Source organism: Electrophorus electricus, chromosome 20 (genome assembly GCF_013358815.1).
Source record: "Electrophorus electricus isolate fEleEle1 chromosome 20, fEleEle1.pri, whole genome shotgun sequence".
Lineage (NCBI taxonomy): Eukaryota > Metazoa > Chordata > Actinopteri > Gymnotiformes > Gymnotidae > Electrophorus > Electrophorus electricus.
In genome coordinates this window covers 14,078,388-14,091,973 of record NC_049554.1, presented here as the reverse complement: position 1 = coordinate 14,091,973, position 13,586 = coordinate 14,078,388, and the positions used below count along the sequence as shown (strand labels likewise).

The following is a 13,586-nucleotide window of genomic DNA, read 5'->3' as shown; positions in this document are numbered from 1 at the left end:
ACATTATAAAAGTGTACCATTACTGTTTTTGATGTATTTGTTTTTTACGTTTCTAAGGTTTTGTTTTTGTTTTTTTTGGTTACCTTGGTCATTTGTTGTACATCCTTTAATTTCGTGTTTTTGTTTGATGTTTTTCATTACTTTCATTGTTATTGTTTGTCTTGTACTTTTAAACAGCATTCTACTCAGAGCTCCTACACAGCACTTAACTTTATATCCGCCTTTCAAATGCCTGCAGCCCGCACTGTTCATAAATAATGTATCATGCACTGTTCTGCTGGGATTACACTGAAATCAACAGCACTCCATATTATTCAGAAGTAATGGAAGTGAGCGCAGAAGTTCATACACTAAAGTAATGGCCCTGTAATTGCCCAATTCACTACAGCCACCTGTCGCCAGGAAAGACCCCAGTGCAGTGACCGCCGCCCACCTTTTGAGGAGGGGCGAGTCCCGCGCGGACTCTCATTCCACTGACTCTGAGGTGGTCCACTCTCCTGTGGACTTCCCGGATCAGGTGAGCAAAGATTGAGTTGTTAATTGGCCACAATTCACTGTCAAATGTATTATTTTTTTTAATCCAAGTATATCATATCTCATCACATGAGATTAAAAGTCTCTGAGCTTTATTGGTTTGGTGCTGTCATTGCATAATAGGCTCGTTTCAGTAATAATGTGTTACATCATGCACTCATTTCAGAAAGGGGAACGCTCTGATTGGTAACATTTTCCTACAACTGTTTCCATGTCACACTTGATTCTAGCAATCAGTATTTTCTACTGCTGCAGGATTACAGTGTTAAGGGAGTTTTAAGAAATTAGAAAATCGACAGGAAATTAGTGAGATAAAAGAAGGAAGATGATCCATTAACCTCCAGAAGCATCGCGTGTGTGTGTCTATGTGCACACGTGTGTGGTGGAGTGTCTGTATGTGTATGCCCCACAGGTGTCTTATTAAATTTTAATCACAGCATTCCCAGTACCATTCATCATGCTAGCCTGATGAGCTGCAGCAATTATTTTTAGCAGTTATCTATGACGCCGCACCAAGGAGTCTTGGCTAAGTTCTGTGTGTCTAAAAGCGAGTCGGGACACTCAGGGAAGGGACAGCTCTCAGATAAACCCTAGGTGCCCTAATGTGGACCCGTGTGTGTGTCAGCAGCCCGTGCAGGAGGTGGGTGAAGCTGTGCGGGAGAGAGTTGGCAGTGATGTCAGCTTCGAGGAGATGCTGGTCTCCGGCAATGATGTCATCCGGCCCCTGCAGGGAGATCTGGTATGTTTCCCTCCCAGTCTGAGCTCAACACACCAGCCTCTGCTCGAGGTTTTGCATGTGCCAAAACATGCTTAGCCCTGAATAAATATCTGTCTTTCTTCTTGTTTATGTCTGTGGAGGCTTTACGAACAAAACGTCTCCAAACTTTGGTCGAAATCATGGTGCTTTTTTGGGGGGTGACACTGTATTGTTTTCTGTGTGAACGAATGGCTGTGCTGCTCCTATTAAAAGCCGACATCAGAAACCGCCTCCCTTGCTGATAAGTGACATGTTTCTTCCTTCTGGTGTAACCACACCGCTCTCTGCTGTCCACTGGCTTCAACTGCTGCACTTAGTAACGGTTCACCACTGTCATCTAGTGTTAAGATGCTGTCTTGCGCTTTGTGTGATAGCAGCTGCTTCCTCCTCAGTGCTGCTACTTCCAAATTAAAGTGTCGTCTGGCCCCACTGCGGCCTGTAACCCAATATGTGACATCAGAAATGAGGAACGTTTTTAGCCTCTGATCATACTGATTCTCTTCTGTGTGCTCTAGTTTCAGAGGGAGAGCAGACTGGGCGAAGCTAAAGAGAACGGCTCCCCTGTACGTGTACACACCACACAAAGGCCAAACGCACTGTGCAGATCCCAAACACGTGCCACACAAAGTTCAACACACAATGCTCAAAACCCAGACACGCCTGCAAAGTTCAAATACGCGTTGCACAAAGCCCCAAAACAAACCACCCAAAACCCAAATATACAGCATTCAGAGTCTAAACACTCAACATGCCAAGCTCAAACACACACCACACAAAGCTCAAACACATACCACGCAAAGGTAAAACATGCCATGCAAATGCCATATACATGACACAAAGGCCAAACACACCACCCAAAGCCCAAACACACTCCACCCAAAAGCCCGAATGCACCACCCAAAGCCCAAACATGCATTCACTCTACTTTAGAATCCAGACATTTTAGCAAAGGCACTGTTTACTGCTTAAGGTAATTCCTTAGCCAGAATCTTCCTGTTCAACAAGAAGCTATTGTGCTTAGCAGCAGTCATCTCTGGATGTTGTAAGAAGTCCACGTGAAAGGTAAACACTAACACTGGCTCTTTCCAGGTGAGAACAGGCAGCGTGGGCAGAGTCTCTCTTATATCCCCCCTCACCGTCACCAGTGAAAACGTTACCTCAGCAACAACAACTCAAGTCACCAAGGTAACATCCCTTGGGAACAAGCACGAGTTAGAAAACTCCTTTACATGTGGGGTTTTCAACCAGTGGGGTTTGCCCTAGAGGTGCCAGATCATGAGATTTTTACATTAAACACTCAACACTAATATTTAAACGGCAGTGAAACTGTTCTGCCTGTAATCGTAAGCGATTAATAATTTTTCCTCTAGAGGATGCTAGTTCAGAAAGATGTATGCAGACTGTTACATTAGGTAGTAGGACCATTAGCGTACTGGTGTTAGCATACTGATGCAGGGAGAAAGTTTCACATTCTGTGTAAAGAGCAGTAATCTGATGAAGTGTCACTCCGTCAGTGTGTGTCACAGTTCTTTATGGCCACGAAAACAAACTGTCTGGTGCCTTTTGTGTGCAGACAGTTAAAGGGGGATACTCAGAAACCAGGATCGAGAAAAGGATCGTCATTACTGGAGATGACGCTGTAGACCAGCATCAGGTAACAAAAAGTCAAATTTGAGTAGCCTGTGTACTTTGTTCTATGTCCTTTTGTGTGCGTGTCTGTGTGTGCGTGCGTGTGTGTCTGTGTGCGTGCGTGTGTGTGTGTGTGTGTGTGTGTGTGTGTGTACTTGCAGTAGAAACAGTGAAATATCATCCCCTCTTTTTAGGCTCTAGCCATCGCAATACAGGAAGCCAAACAGCAACATCCCGACATGCTCGTTACAAAAGCAGTGGTCGTCAGGGAAACAGAGTCTTCGGCCGAGGAGAAACACAGGATGTCCGAGGTGCATCCCAGCCTATCGGGACACGTTTCATTTCTCTTGTTTTACCCATAACAGAGTGCCCTGTAATTGTATGAATCGGAGGTAAAATAAAGTGAACTCGTGTCTGCCACTTACCACACCGTAAAGTCCTAGTGCATTGATTTCTGCAGTGGGCTTTATAGAGGAAACTGGTATCCTGCATTTGGAATTGTTTTGGTATTTTACATTTCCATTTCCATTTATGGAAATTAGCTGACGCTTTTTATTTTAAAACCCTTATGCTCTTTAGGACATTTAGGAGGACATTTAGCATCGGTGACTTCACCCTGCATGGACCCAGTGTTATATTTATGTGTGTGTGTGTGTGTGTGTGTGTGTGTGTGTGTGTGTGTGTGTGCAGTCCTGATTGCAGATGGACGTCTTAAATCAGAGTGAGGAGAGAAGTCTGACCTTCAGTGGCCTCTTTATCCACCCAGCTGAGAGGCTAACCTATGCTACTGAACAGTACATACAACACACACCCGACCTGTGTCCAGCATCCCCATCAAGTACATACAACACACACCAATCCTGCATCCAGCAAGTCCCTTCAGAGTGTCTCCTAGCACCTTCTCTGCCCCACCAGACCAGCGTGACCCTTCACACTGTGTTCACGGAAGACCTCCCCAGTGCACTCGCTCTAAATCGGCCATCGAAATCACACTCACTGCTGCACATGTTGCCTAGCTAATTCTACTCACATTGCCACTAGAGTCACCTGCCTTGGTCTTCACCGCCGTTCTGCCCCTGAACAATATAAATGGTGACAAAGATTAAGGCCTTGTTGACCGTGTATCTCAGCAACTCCAGAACGTGAGCTCTGGAAGTGGCTGATGGTCAGAGGTCACGTGTCTGTCTCGTGCGCAAGGCCTCGTCCTGCGGCGTCAGCACAAGAGCCGGTTGCGTTTCAAATCCGTTTGGACGTCCACTCCGAGAGTACGATGGTTCGTCTCGTAACCCTACGGAGGGTGGAGGATGGTGGGTGTAGCTAGCAGGAGAGGGGAGGCAGGCGGAGGCAGACAGCTTCTCCCTGAGCCCTGGGACAACATGCCATATACTCAACTGCTCTCTTTGCAGCTTTGTAAAGATTTTTAAAACGATAGTTAACAAAAGTCAAGTGTTTGCCTGTTAATTACAATTAAGTATATTTATCAACTATTACATACATATGCATGATTGGCATAGCTGGTGAGGGGTGGTAAAGCTGTAGTGCATCAAGTGTTTTATGAGTTATGTTGAACTGGCAGCATTAGCTGAGAAATTTACCCAAGAACATCTCATCATATTAACCGGCAGTAATGTGGATACCTTTTCAAAGTGGATTATATCAGCTCCGTTTCCACTACACATGCTGAGATGTTAACCGCGTCCGCACATTGTGCCTAGCAAGCGTCACTATGTTTTAAGATTGTTTTTTCCATCTGCTTCTTGAGAATTAATAGAGGCCTGTGTAGTCTCCAGTTTGACCTGCACTCTCCCCCCACTAATATTCTACTGCAGTTAGTTTAATGCAGACCACATAAATACTGGTTACAAGAGGGTTTAGAAAAAAAAAGTAATATAAATGTTTTATCTAAAGTTGTTTCCATTTGAGAGTTTTTATTACTGTTTGTTTTGAGCTATATTTTAAGTTATGCTGTATGGGTTCGATACAATGTATTTATAATGATCTTAATTGTGAATGTAAGTTCTGGGTTTTTCCCTCTCCCAAATATCTCCCTATTTCTGTTTTATTTCGAAGCCTTTTGTGAGGATTAGACAGTGGCTTACCCTTTCAGATGAAGCTGTCTTAAAGTCTTAAAGCTTACAAGCCAAACCCTGTATGTGCAGATACTGTGTACACACACACACACACACACACTGCTCCAAATGATCAAAATTACATATTAAATACATGTAAAAATACCGTCCAATACAGACTCTACCAAATGACACTGTCACTACACATTGTAGTTTAAGGCATGAATATAAAAAAGTAAATGACTCCTCCCTTAAACCAAACTAATTGATCTATTGATGAAATACTTTAGTCAACACACTTGACAGGTACCCAGTAAAAACACACTTATGCATTTTAAGGCCGAACTACTTGCTATGGCTTTGTCTCTGCTTGCTGCTTCTGGCTCACTACCGCCCCCTAGGAGATGGGAAGACCCTTTGGGTGTGTCTGATCAAATGTTCGAGTTGCGTCTGTGAAAATGCTGTTATGTAATCTTTTTTTTTTTTTTTTGAGTCTGTCAACACTGGAGTCTCCAATTACAATTAAAGCTTTTGGTTGTTGGGATGAGGTTTTTTTTATAGAAATGTTGCAAGCTTCCACAGTCTAGTACTGAATACACTTTTGAAAAAACTTTTTTTTTTTTTTGGTTTGCCTACTTTAAACCTTTTATCTACTTGTTTTGGTGTGGTAAAGAGAGGAATGCTTTAGTTGCATAAATGTAAGAATACTCATAATTTACTCTAAAGCAAAAATGGCAAATGTGCAATCTAGTTAAAATATGTAAATGAAATTTACATGTAATGTGAATTACATGTACATGTAAATATCGTCATAGCGACTCCACATGCAAGGACTATTACAGTGCGAAACGGGAGGGACCGTCATACCAATATTGGGTGCCTTACTGTCAGCCACTGCCACTTAAGGCAGTGGACAAATGGTGTTGCATGTGATCCACTTAAACAATGGCGACGCAGAGGGCCACGTTGCACCGGAGTAAGGCAAAGTGCCTTGTATATACTTGCACAGAGATTTTCTTCCGTTCTTCATCGTGGCCCATAATGCAAAGTGGCGGAGAAAGGCGTCCGGTGGGAAACTTCCGAGATGGTCTAACCTGGTCCCCTGCCCATTGTCCCCGTACGGGTGTGCAGCAGTCTGTCCAGCCGAGCGCGGACAGCGCCCGATTCCGGCCCCCGCTCCACAGGAGGGCGGCTGTGCTCCGGCTCCTGACGCCCCGTGCATGGCGTGAAGCATTAGCCTTCCTCGTGCCACCGTCCTGCCCCTTCACACACGCAACGCTCTCACGGTCACCTAGTGCTCAGTGGTGTGTGGTTTGTTTTGGGGTTGTTTTTTTGTGTTTTTTTTGCTGTGTTTGCATTCGATCTAAATGGAATACATGAATATGTCAATAAATGTCTAAATCCATACAGTTGGATATGATTTTTTTTTTTTGCATTTAATTAATTAACTTTAGAGCAGCACGTTTACAGTTTTCTGTTGAAAGAGTCTTGCTCGTGGTTCTTCCACTTTACCACATATGCTTTTTGGGTAATTAATGCATATTTTAAGATATGGAGGATAAAACAAATGTGTTAACATAAGAGGAAGGAGCACAGCTTGCAGTCTCAAAGGAGCAGGCGATTTTACAGACACAGACGCAGACTGGTAATCCATGCTTGCGACTAGAATACCTGCTCCCAGCACCACTGTATTCACGGGAGTGGGCTGGTGTGTGTGTGTGTGTGTGTGTGTGTGTGTGTGTGTGTGTGTGTGTGTGTATATATATATATATATATATATATATATATATATATATATAACCAATGCTGGTAATGGCCACCAGATGGCCTCACTGATCTTCCTTTAGCAAACCTAAACCAAATTCAAACGCATTCATGAGGATGTCAATACACGTCATCTAATCATAAAGCCAAACCAAATAGTGACATATCAATAGATACCACAGCAAAGAAGAACCCAAGTCTGAGTGTTACGTGTGCTCACTGGAGCCTACTGTGGTTTGGAATTAATTCCCATGTGGCCCTGGGGATGTGTGAGAGCCAATGAGAAGTCTGAACCTGAACAGATTGCTGTAGATCGGAACCTATTCAGATTTCATTGAGAATCTCTATTTTGGGCACTTCAATTAAGCTGCTGTGCCTTGGAAATGTGGACAAAAATGTCTCAGTAGAGGAGAGATTCAGTAGAGGAGAGACTTCAATTTAATCTGAGCTGGGTTTCAACCAAAGTCTGGGCTGCTTTGTCATGCTAAAAATGTACATTTGGTGACTATACTGTAGTGATATTTTGAAGCTAAAGAACCCATATAAATATTTAAATAAAAGTTATAGTAGAAGGCAAAGGGCTTATTTGCAATGCAAATTATATTGATAATAAGCATGTATTTTATTGTATAACATTATATTGGTTTACAGTTACATAATGTATTCATTGTTGCTATTCAACAGCACATAACAAGGCATAGTGTAAACCTACATTAATCATCACATGCTTCACATTACAAATGCTTCGGTGCTAAAACAGATACACACATTGGCTGAGTCAGCACTGCTATTGCCTTTGACTTTATGTATAGGAACTTTCTTGGCCCAGTCCAGAACTCCCAGTGGTACAGAACTCAGTGCCTTGCTCTTCTGATGTGAACAATGAGAGAGCAATTTCCCAGCTTCATAAACAGTTCCTGTTTAAATGGGACTGCGTCCTCATTCACTTTTGCTGGGAAGTGGCATTACATACTTCATATAATCCCCGACCTGTTGTATTATCACCACACACACACACACACACATACACACACAAGCACACACACACACACACACACACACACACACACACACACACACACACACACACACACACACACACACACACACGCCCTGTTGTGAGCCCAGTGGTGCTTGATCTTGACTGCCATGAAGCCAATAAGTGGCTCCTGCTGATCAATAGCTTGTAAGAGGGTGATTGACATGCACCCTGAATGGTTTCCATGTGAATTCATCAGCGGGAAGGTCAACGTTGGCATGCTCTTCCTCTGTTCGCCACACGCTCTTCCTCTGTTCACCACACGCTCTTCCTCTGTTCGCCACACGCTCTTCCTCTGTTCGCCGCATGCTCTTCCTCTGTTCACTAGCAGTGTTGCATGATTTCAAAGAGAAATTTCGTTTCACCTTGCCCCACTTCTTCAATGCCTGCAGGCATGGCTGAGTGAGCATTCCATCTTCCCTTTTTCACACCTGGATCTCCTCGCATCGAGCAGAGCGCCAGTCACACATGCAGCCAATCAGCAGTCAGATGGCCCGGGAAGTGGGCGGGGGGATGGGCAGGATGGAGATAATAATAGCAACGGCGTTGTCTTGGTAGGAGCCCGTGCCAATCAACAATGCAATCTTTGACTGTTAACCACATCTGTTGCCTGGCACCGACTATCCGAGGGGGCTTCCGCTGTACATTAGCACTCCGTTTCCATCCGTCTCCACTCTGGCTTCCCCGCGGAAACGTCTGCGGTGAGGAAGCGCCAGAAGAGAGGCAGGGAGACGGGGCCTCAGCCTCTCCACAGCCCCCATTCCCGTCTGAGACTGTCCAGCCTGGGACGCCAGTGACACTGCATCAGACACACATAACAGAACACCAGTTTCAGAGACACATAACATCAGCCTTCTGTTGCTCTCCGTCTGAATGAAATAAAAAGTTTCACTCATCCATTCTGGGTCTCAGAAGATTGTGGGGCCGGCTGAACACTGGGGGAAGGACTGCAGACTGATTGGACTGGTTTGCATAAGAGCCTAGCCAAGTATTTGCCATGAGGGATTTCCCGGCACACAAAAAGACCATTAATATACACACTGATGCCCCAGCTGCGATCCCCATCCGACCTGCTCCTGCGCTGTATATGGGTCGCTGTGCTGTACAGTTGCCCTCCATCTTTAAGGCCAAACACTCACCGCTGTAACCTCAACATGTTTGTAGGTACCTGGGATATGAATTTGTCCAGTGCATTACAATGTGCCTGTGCCCCAGCACAGAAAATGAATCTCTCCGATCAGTTTTTATGTTTTTTTTTCCGAGTAACCACAGGGCAGCTGCACCAGTGTGGCCCACCAAAGCAAAAGAAAGATTGAATTGTCTATAATTAACCTCAGCACCTCCATGTTCCTGAGTTATTGTCTTTCTTAGCCTCTATTTCATTCCCACAGTCAGGGTCTATTCTGCGGATGTATATATATTTTCTTCTGCTTTAGGCTAAGGCTCATTTCTCCTGACATCACTCGCCTTTTGAAAGAGTAAAATTAATGACCATGGCACTGACTGTAAGGGACATTCTCTGATAACTTTGTGCATATAGCTTTCTGACTCAATAGCCAACAGGCAGGCAGTGCTGGATAATGCGCACAATGTTGACCTTGCAGTTTGATGCTCAGCTCACAGCTTTTGGCAACAGTGCAAATAAAGCAGAGGTAGCAGCTTCAGCACCTTGGACAGCGCTACACGACTGCGGCAGCTACTTCAGTTTGCACTCTGCAGTGGTGTGATGTGTTTACGGCTGTAATGTGACACACACTGTTGCATTGCAATGTACTCGGCAACAATTTCTTGCTTGGAAGATGCTTTATAAAACGTACAGGAAAACACCAGTTCTTGTATATATGAATAATGACATTTTTCTAATCTGACATGAGGAAGAACGCAGGAGTAGTAGTAATGTATAGTATACTTGCAAGTATACCTGCAAAGTATCGTATACTTACCACAACTCTGACCTGAAGGAAGTTAGGGCCTACGTTCATAGCTGGTTTTTGACCCAGGAGCTGTTTGGTCATTGGTTCACAGCTCTTACCAGATCCCACTACCATGTTCTGTTTGAATCATTTCTAGCCTGATCGATCATTGCTGGAATCAGTGCTCTGAATGGCCAGATGGTTACTGCAGAATTCTGCTGCTGAAATATTTAAAAAGGTAAAAAAAAACAAAAACAATCCCTACATCCTTGACATCCATCCTGACAGACATGTCCTGAAGGACATACTCTGTTGCTCCCTGTTAGTGTTCTGTTTAGATTGAGCCTTGCGTAGTGCTGCTAATTCTCCAGCAGTGTCCAACACCCAGCAGTTTCTAGGTTCTGTTAGACGTATTTTTAAATGTTACAGCCAGCTAAAACAAGAGAACACAGTTTCCACTGAGTTTACTTGCCCTAAAGCCCATATTGTAGCTCAGGTAAAAACCGCAGACATGGTAGCATACAGCCCGCAGCTTTGGAAATATCAGGAAACATTCTTTGGTTCTTTTTAAAATCCATAACCTTTTACTTATGCACATTGTATTTTGAAATTGCAGAAGCACAGCTTTGGTTAACTCATCTGGTTTGAGTAGTAAATGCAAATTGAGAGAAAGAAATTAGAAAACCAGACCATGCCCCTTTGCTGGGGAGCTGGAAGGCTTTATGGTCTGGAGGGAAAAGGGGCGTGGCAGGGATGAGAAAGGGGTGTGGTCTGGAGGTGAAAGAGGAGTGGCAGGGAACATAAAGGCACATAGCAGGAAGGAGACATGGGGTGACGTCACGTAGGACATAATTCAATCTGGAACGGAAGAGATTCAGACATGCTCTTGCTTCTAAACTTTAATTATCACATGAACCCATCTCAGTGAATGAATATGACCTGTCAGTCCTGTAACTGAGCCAGAACATGGACATTGTCTCAGCTCACAGATACATCCCTTCATCCATGAAACCGCCTCTGTTCAGTACTGCTCAAGAAGCAGCTTGCTGTCTGTGAAGCAGCACTGATGGCTTGGCACATGTTGCTGTATATTCAGATCACTTCAAAATTACAAAGTAGCTTAATATTTTCCACATAGAACATTTGCCTCTGCCTTCTAGTGCAGCTGTGGTGCTTAGAGAAAAAAAATGAGTGTCAGGCTTTGTTGCCTTTTCCATGAATTCGGAGCACGATGCTTCACAGATGAATTATCGTGACATAGTTCAGTGAGTTGATAATATGTCCAGTGGTGCAATTTAGGCCCACAGAAAGAATTTTTGTGTGAGTACTAGAGCAGAGTAGTCAAGGGCTGCATGAACAGCAATTAAGTTTCTATTTTCGGCACAAAAGCTGCGAGTGACACTGCATCAGACACACATAACCAAACACCAGGGACACTGCATCAGACACACATAACCAAACACCAGTGACACTGCATCAGACACACATAACCAAACACCAATGACACTGCATCAGACACACATAACCAAACACCAGTGACACTGCATCAGACACACATAACCATACACCAGTGACGCTGCATCAGACACACATAACCATACACCAGTGACGCTGCATCAGACACACATAACCAAACACCAGTGACGCTGCATCAGACACACATAACCATACACCAGTGACGCTGCATCAGACACACATAACCAAACACCAGTGACGCTGCATCAGACACACATAACCATACACCAGTGACGCTGCATCAGACACACATAACCATACACCAGTGACACTGCATCAGACACACATAACCATACACCAGTGACACTGCATCAGACACACATAACCAAACACCAGTGACACTGCATCAGACACACATAACCATACACCAGTGACACTGCATCAGACACACATAACCATACACCAGTGACACTGCATCAGAAACACATAACCAAACACCAGTGACGCTGCATCAGACACACATAACCATACACCAGTGACACTGCATCAGACACACATAACCATACACCAGTGACACTGCATCAGAAACACATAACCAAACACCAGTGACACTGCATCAGACACACATAACCATACACCAGTATCAGACATACTGCATCAGACACACATAACTATACACCAGTATTAGACACACATAAACATACACCAGTTTTAGAGACACATAACATCAGCCTTCTGTTGCTTTCGGTCTGAATGAAATAAAAAGTCTCCAGCAGAGTTGACATATGCTTGTAAATGGCCGCCAGCAGGTGCCCACCGGCCCCTTTCTAACTGGGCCATGGTCGTAAATCACCAAGAAAGCTAGAAATCTGTCTCTGTGAAGGGCTGCACATCAACATTAATTTCCCATTAATATTTAGGGCCCATCTCCCTGTCAATAAGGTCTCATCACAAGACACAAAGCTGTCTAAACATTTGGACTACCAGGGAGTCCATCCAAAAAGTTCCTTCTTCTCCCCTTTCACTCACTCTGTTTTTCTTTTTTTTCTGTTCTTGAGGAGGCCTGTCCCACTGAACACTGCCTGCAATTTCTGGCCGATCGGCTTTATCATGTGCTCCTGCATCTCAATTTGGAAGCCCTCAAAATCAATTATTTATTCACTCATTACGTGTGACAGTTCATTGTGCCTAATGATGACTCTGTCTCTCTTGTTATGGAGGCGTTTCAATACCAGTCTGACAACAAAGGCGTCTGCATGGCTGAAAGCCTTAGTTACTCCAAAAGACTTATGTTGTGTACAAAGGCATTAAACACACAAGAGAGTGACAGTCTTACTGTATGAAAATACTTTTTTTGTGGGATGGCAATCTTCTTCAGACTTAAAAAAAAAAAAGATTTATTAATGAGTTTCATGGGATTCAAAACCAGAGAAGTAGGTTTGGATATCATGGTGATGTATGGTTCTTGAAATGATCTCTTGTACAGGATCATTCAATCCACATTTCAGCCTCAGAAGATAAGACCCAGTTCCACCCTTTAATAAATGTGCACTGTGAAACATACATATAGAGATTATACCAAAGGAAATAATTAAATATTGAGAAAGTTTAAAACATATATGCAACAATAGCAAGTTATGATAGCAGCTAATCTTCAGTGCTTGACTTCCGATGCCCCAGTAATATAGTTCTACTCTGCAGACACTTTTGGAAGTTCTGTACATTTACCACTTCTAAGAAATGATTCTTCATCAGTATCACTAGTGAGGGTGCACTATGTGGAAAGGATGGAAGGGCAGTAAATCTAGTGAAATTGTGAAAAATTTGAACTTGATAAATTTAGAGACCTAATTAGTATCTTTTATGGTCGATATATCTCATTCTGTGCTAGACAAAATGATGGATTTTCAAGGAAAGAAACCAAAGAACTCTTTAAGGTTGATAGGGTGAGGTCCAACATTATAACAAGAGCATGGAGATTTCGTTACTCAGTCTTTGCCAAGGGGGCATACGATGAGGTCTGTTCTACCCTACTCCAGTGAGGAATGCTCTCGCTGGTTTTTAGCTCTATGTATGAAACACAGGGTGTATTATTAACTAGTTTTTATTTCGAATTACTGGAAGAAAGCAGTTAGACTTTTTTTAAAAAGGCAATACGTATATAAAACATATTATTAGTCAAGTGTGGATCGAGGCGACGTTGGGCACAATGGGTAATAATTAGCACTAAAAGCATGACGCACTTTAGTCTCAGCTTGTTGCTCAGATTTTTAAAAGACCAAATTTCAAGGACATCTGCATGCTGCCAAATATAGATTTTAAACATCTGTTTCATTAGGAGTTGAACACTTCCTAACCCATGACGTGTTTCTAAACCACATTTCTTTGTATTCAGAAGCCTAATAGCATGAACGATTGCAGTAAGC

General features: G+C 43.4%; 1 protein-coding gene across 6 annotated transcripts in view; it reads left to right on the top strand.

Annotated features, from left to right (window-relative positions):
* Positions 1 to 6,396, top strand: part of LOC113586340 (band 4.1-like protein 1) — a 59,812-nt gene extending 53,416 nt beyond the window's left edge. For 5 of the 6 annotated variants that reach the window (XM_035520225.1, XM_035520223.1, XM_035520226.1 and 2 more), the window contains 7 exons: positions 389 to 517; positions 1,160 to 1,273; positions 1,807 to 1,854; positions 2,381 to 2,476; positions 2,865 to 2,945; positions 3,115 to 3,231; positions 3,611 to 6,396. In XM_035520225.1, the coding sequence (XP_035376118.1) occupies positions 389 to 517; positions 1,160 to 1,273; positions 1,807 to 1,854; positions 2,381 to 2,476; positions 2,865 to 2,945; positions 3,115 to 3,231; positions 3,611 to 3,616 (591 nt within the window). In that variant the 3' untranslated portion in view covers positions 3,617 to 6,396. The remainder of the gene's footprint in view (positions 1 to 388; positions 518 to 1,159; positions 1,274 to 1,806; positions 1,855 to 2,380; positions 2,477 to 2,864; positions 2,946 to 3,114; positions 3,232 to 3,610) is intronic. The other variant, XM_035520224.1, reaches the window with a different exon arrangement.
* The last annotated feature ends 7,190 nt before the right edge of the window (positions 6,397 to 13,586 follow it).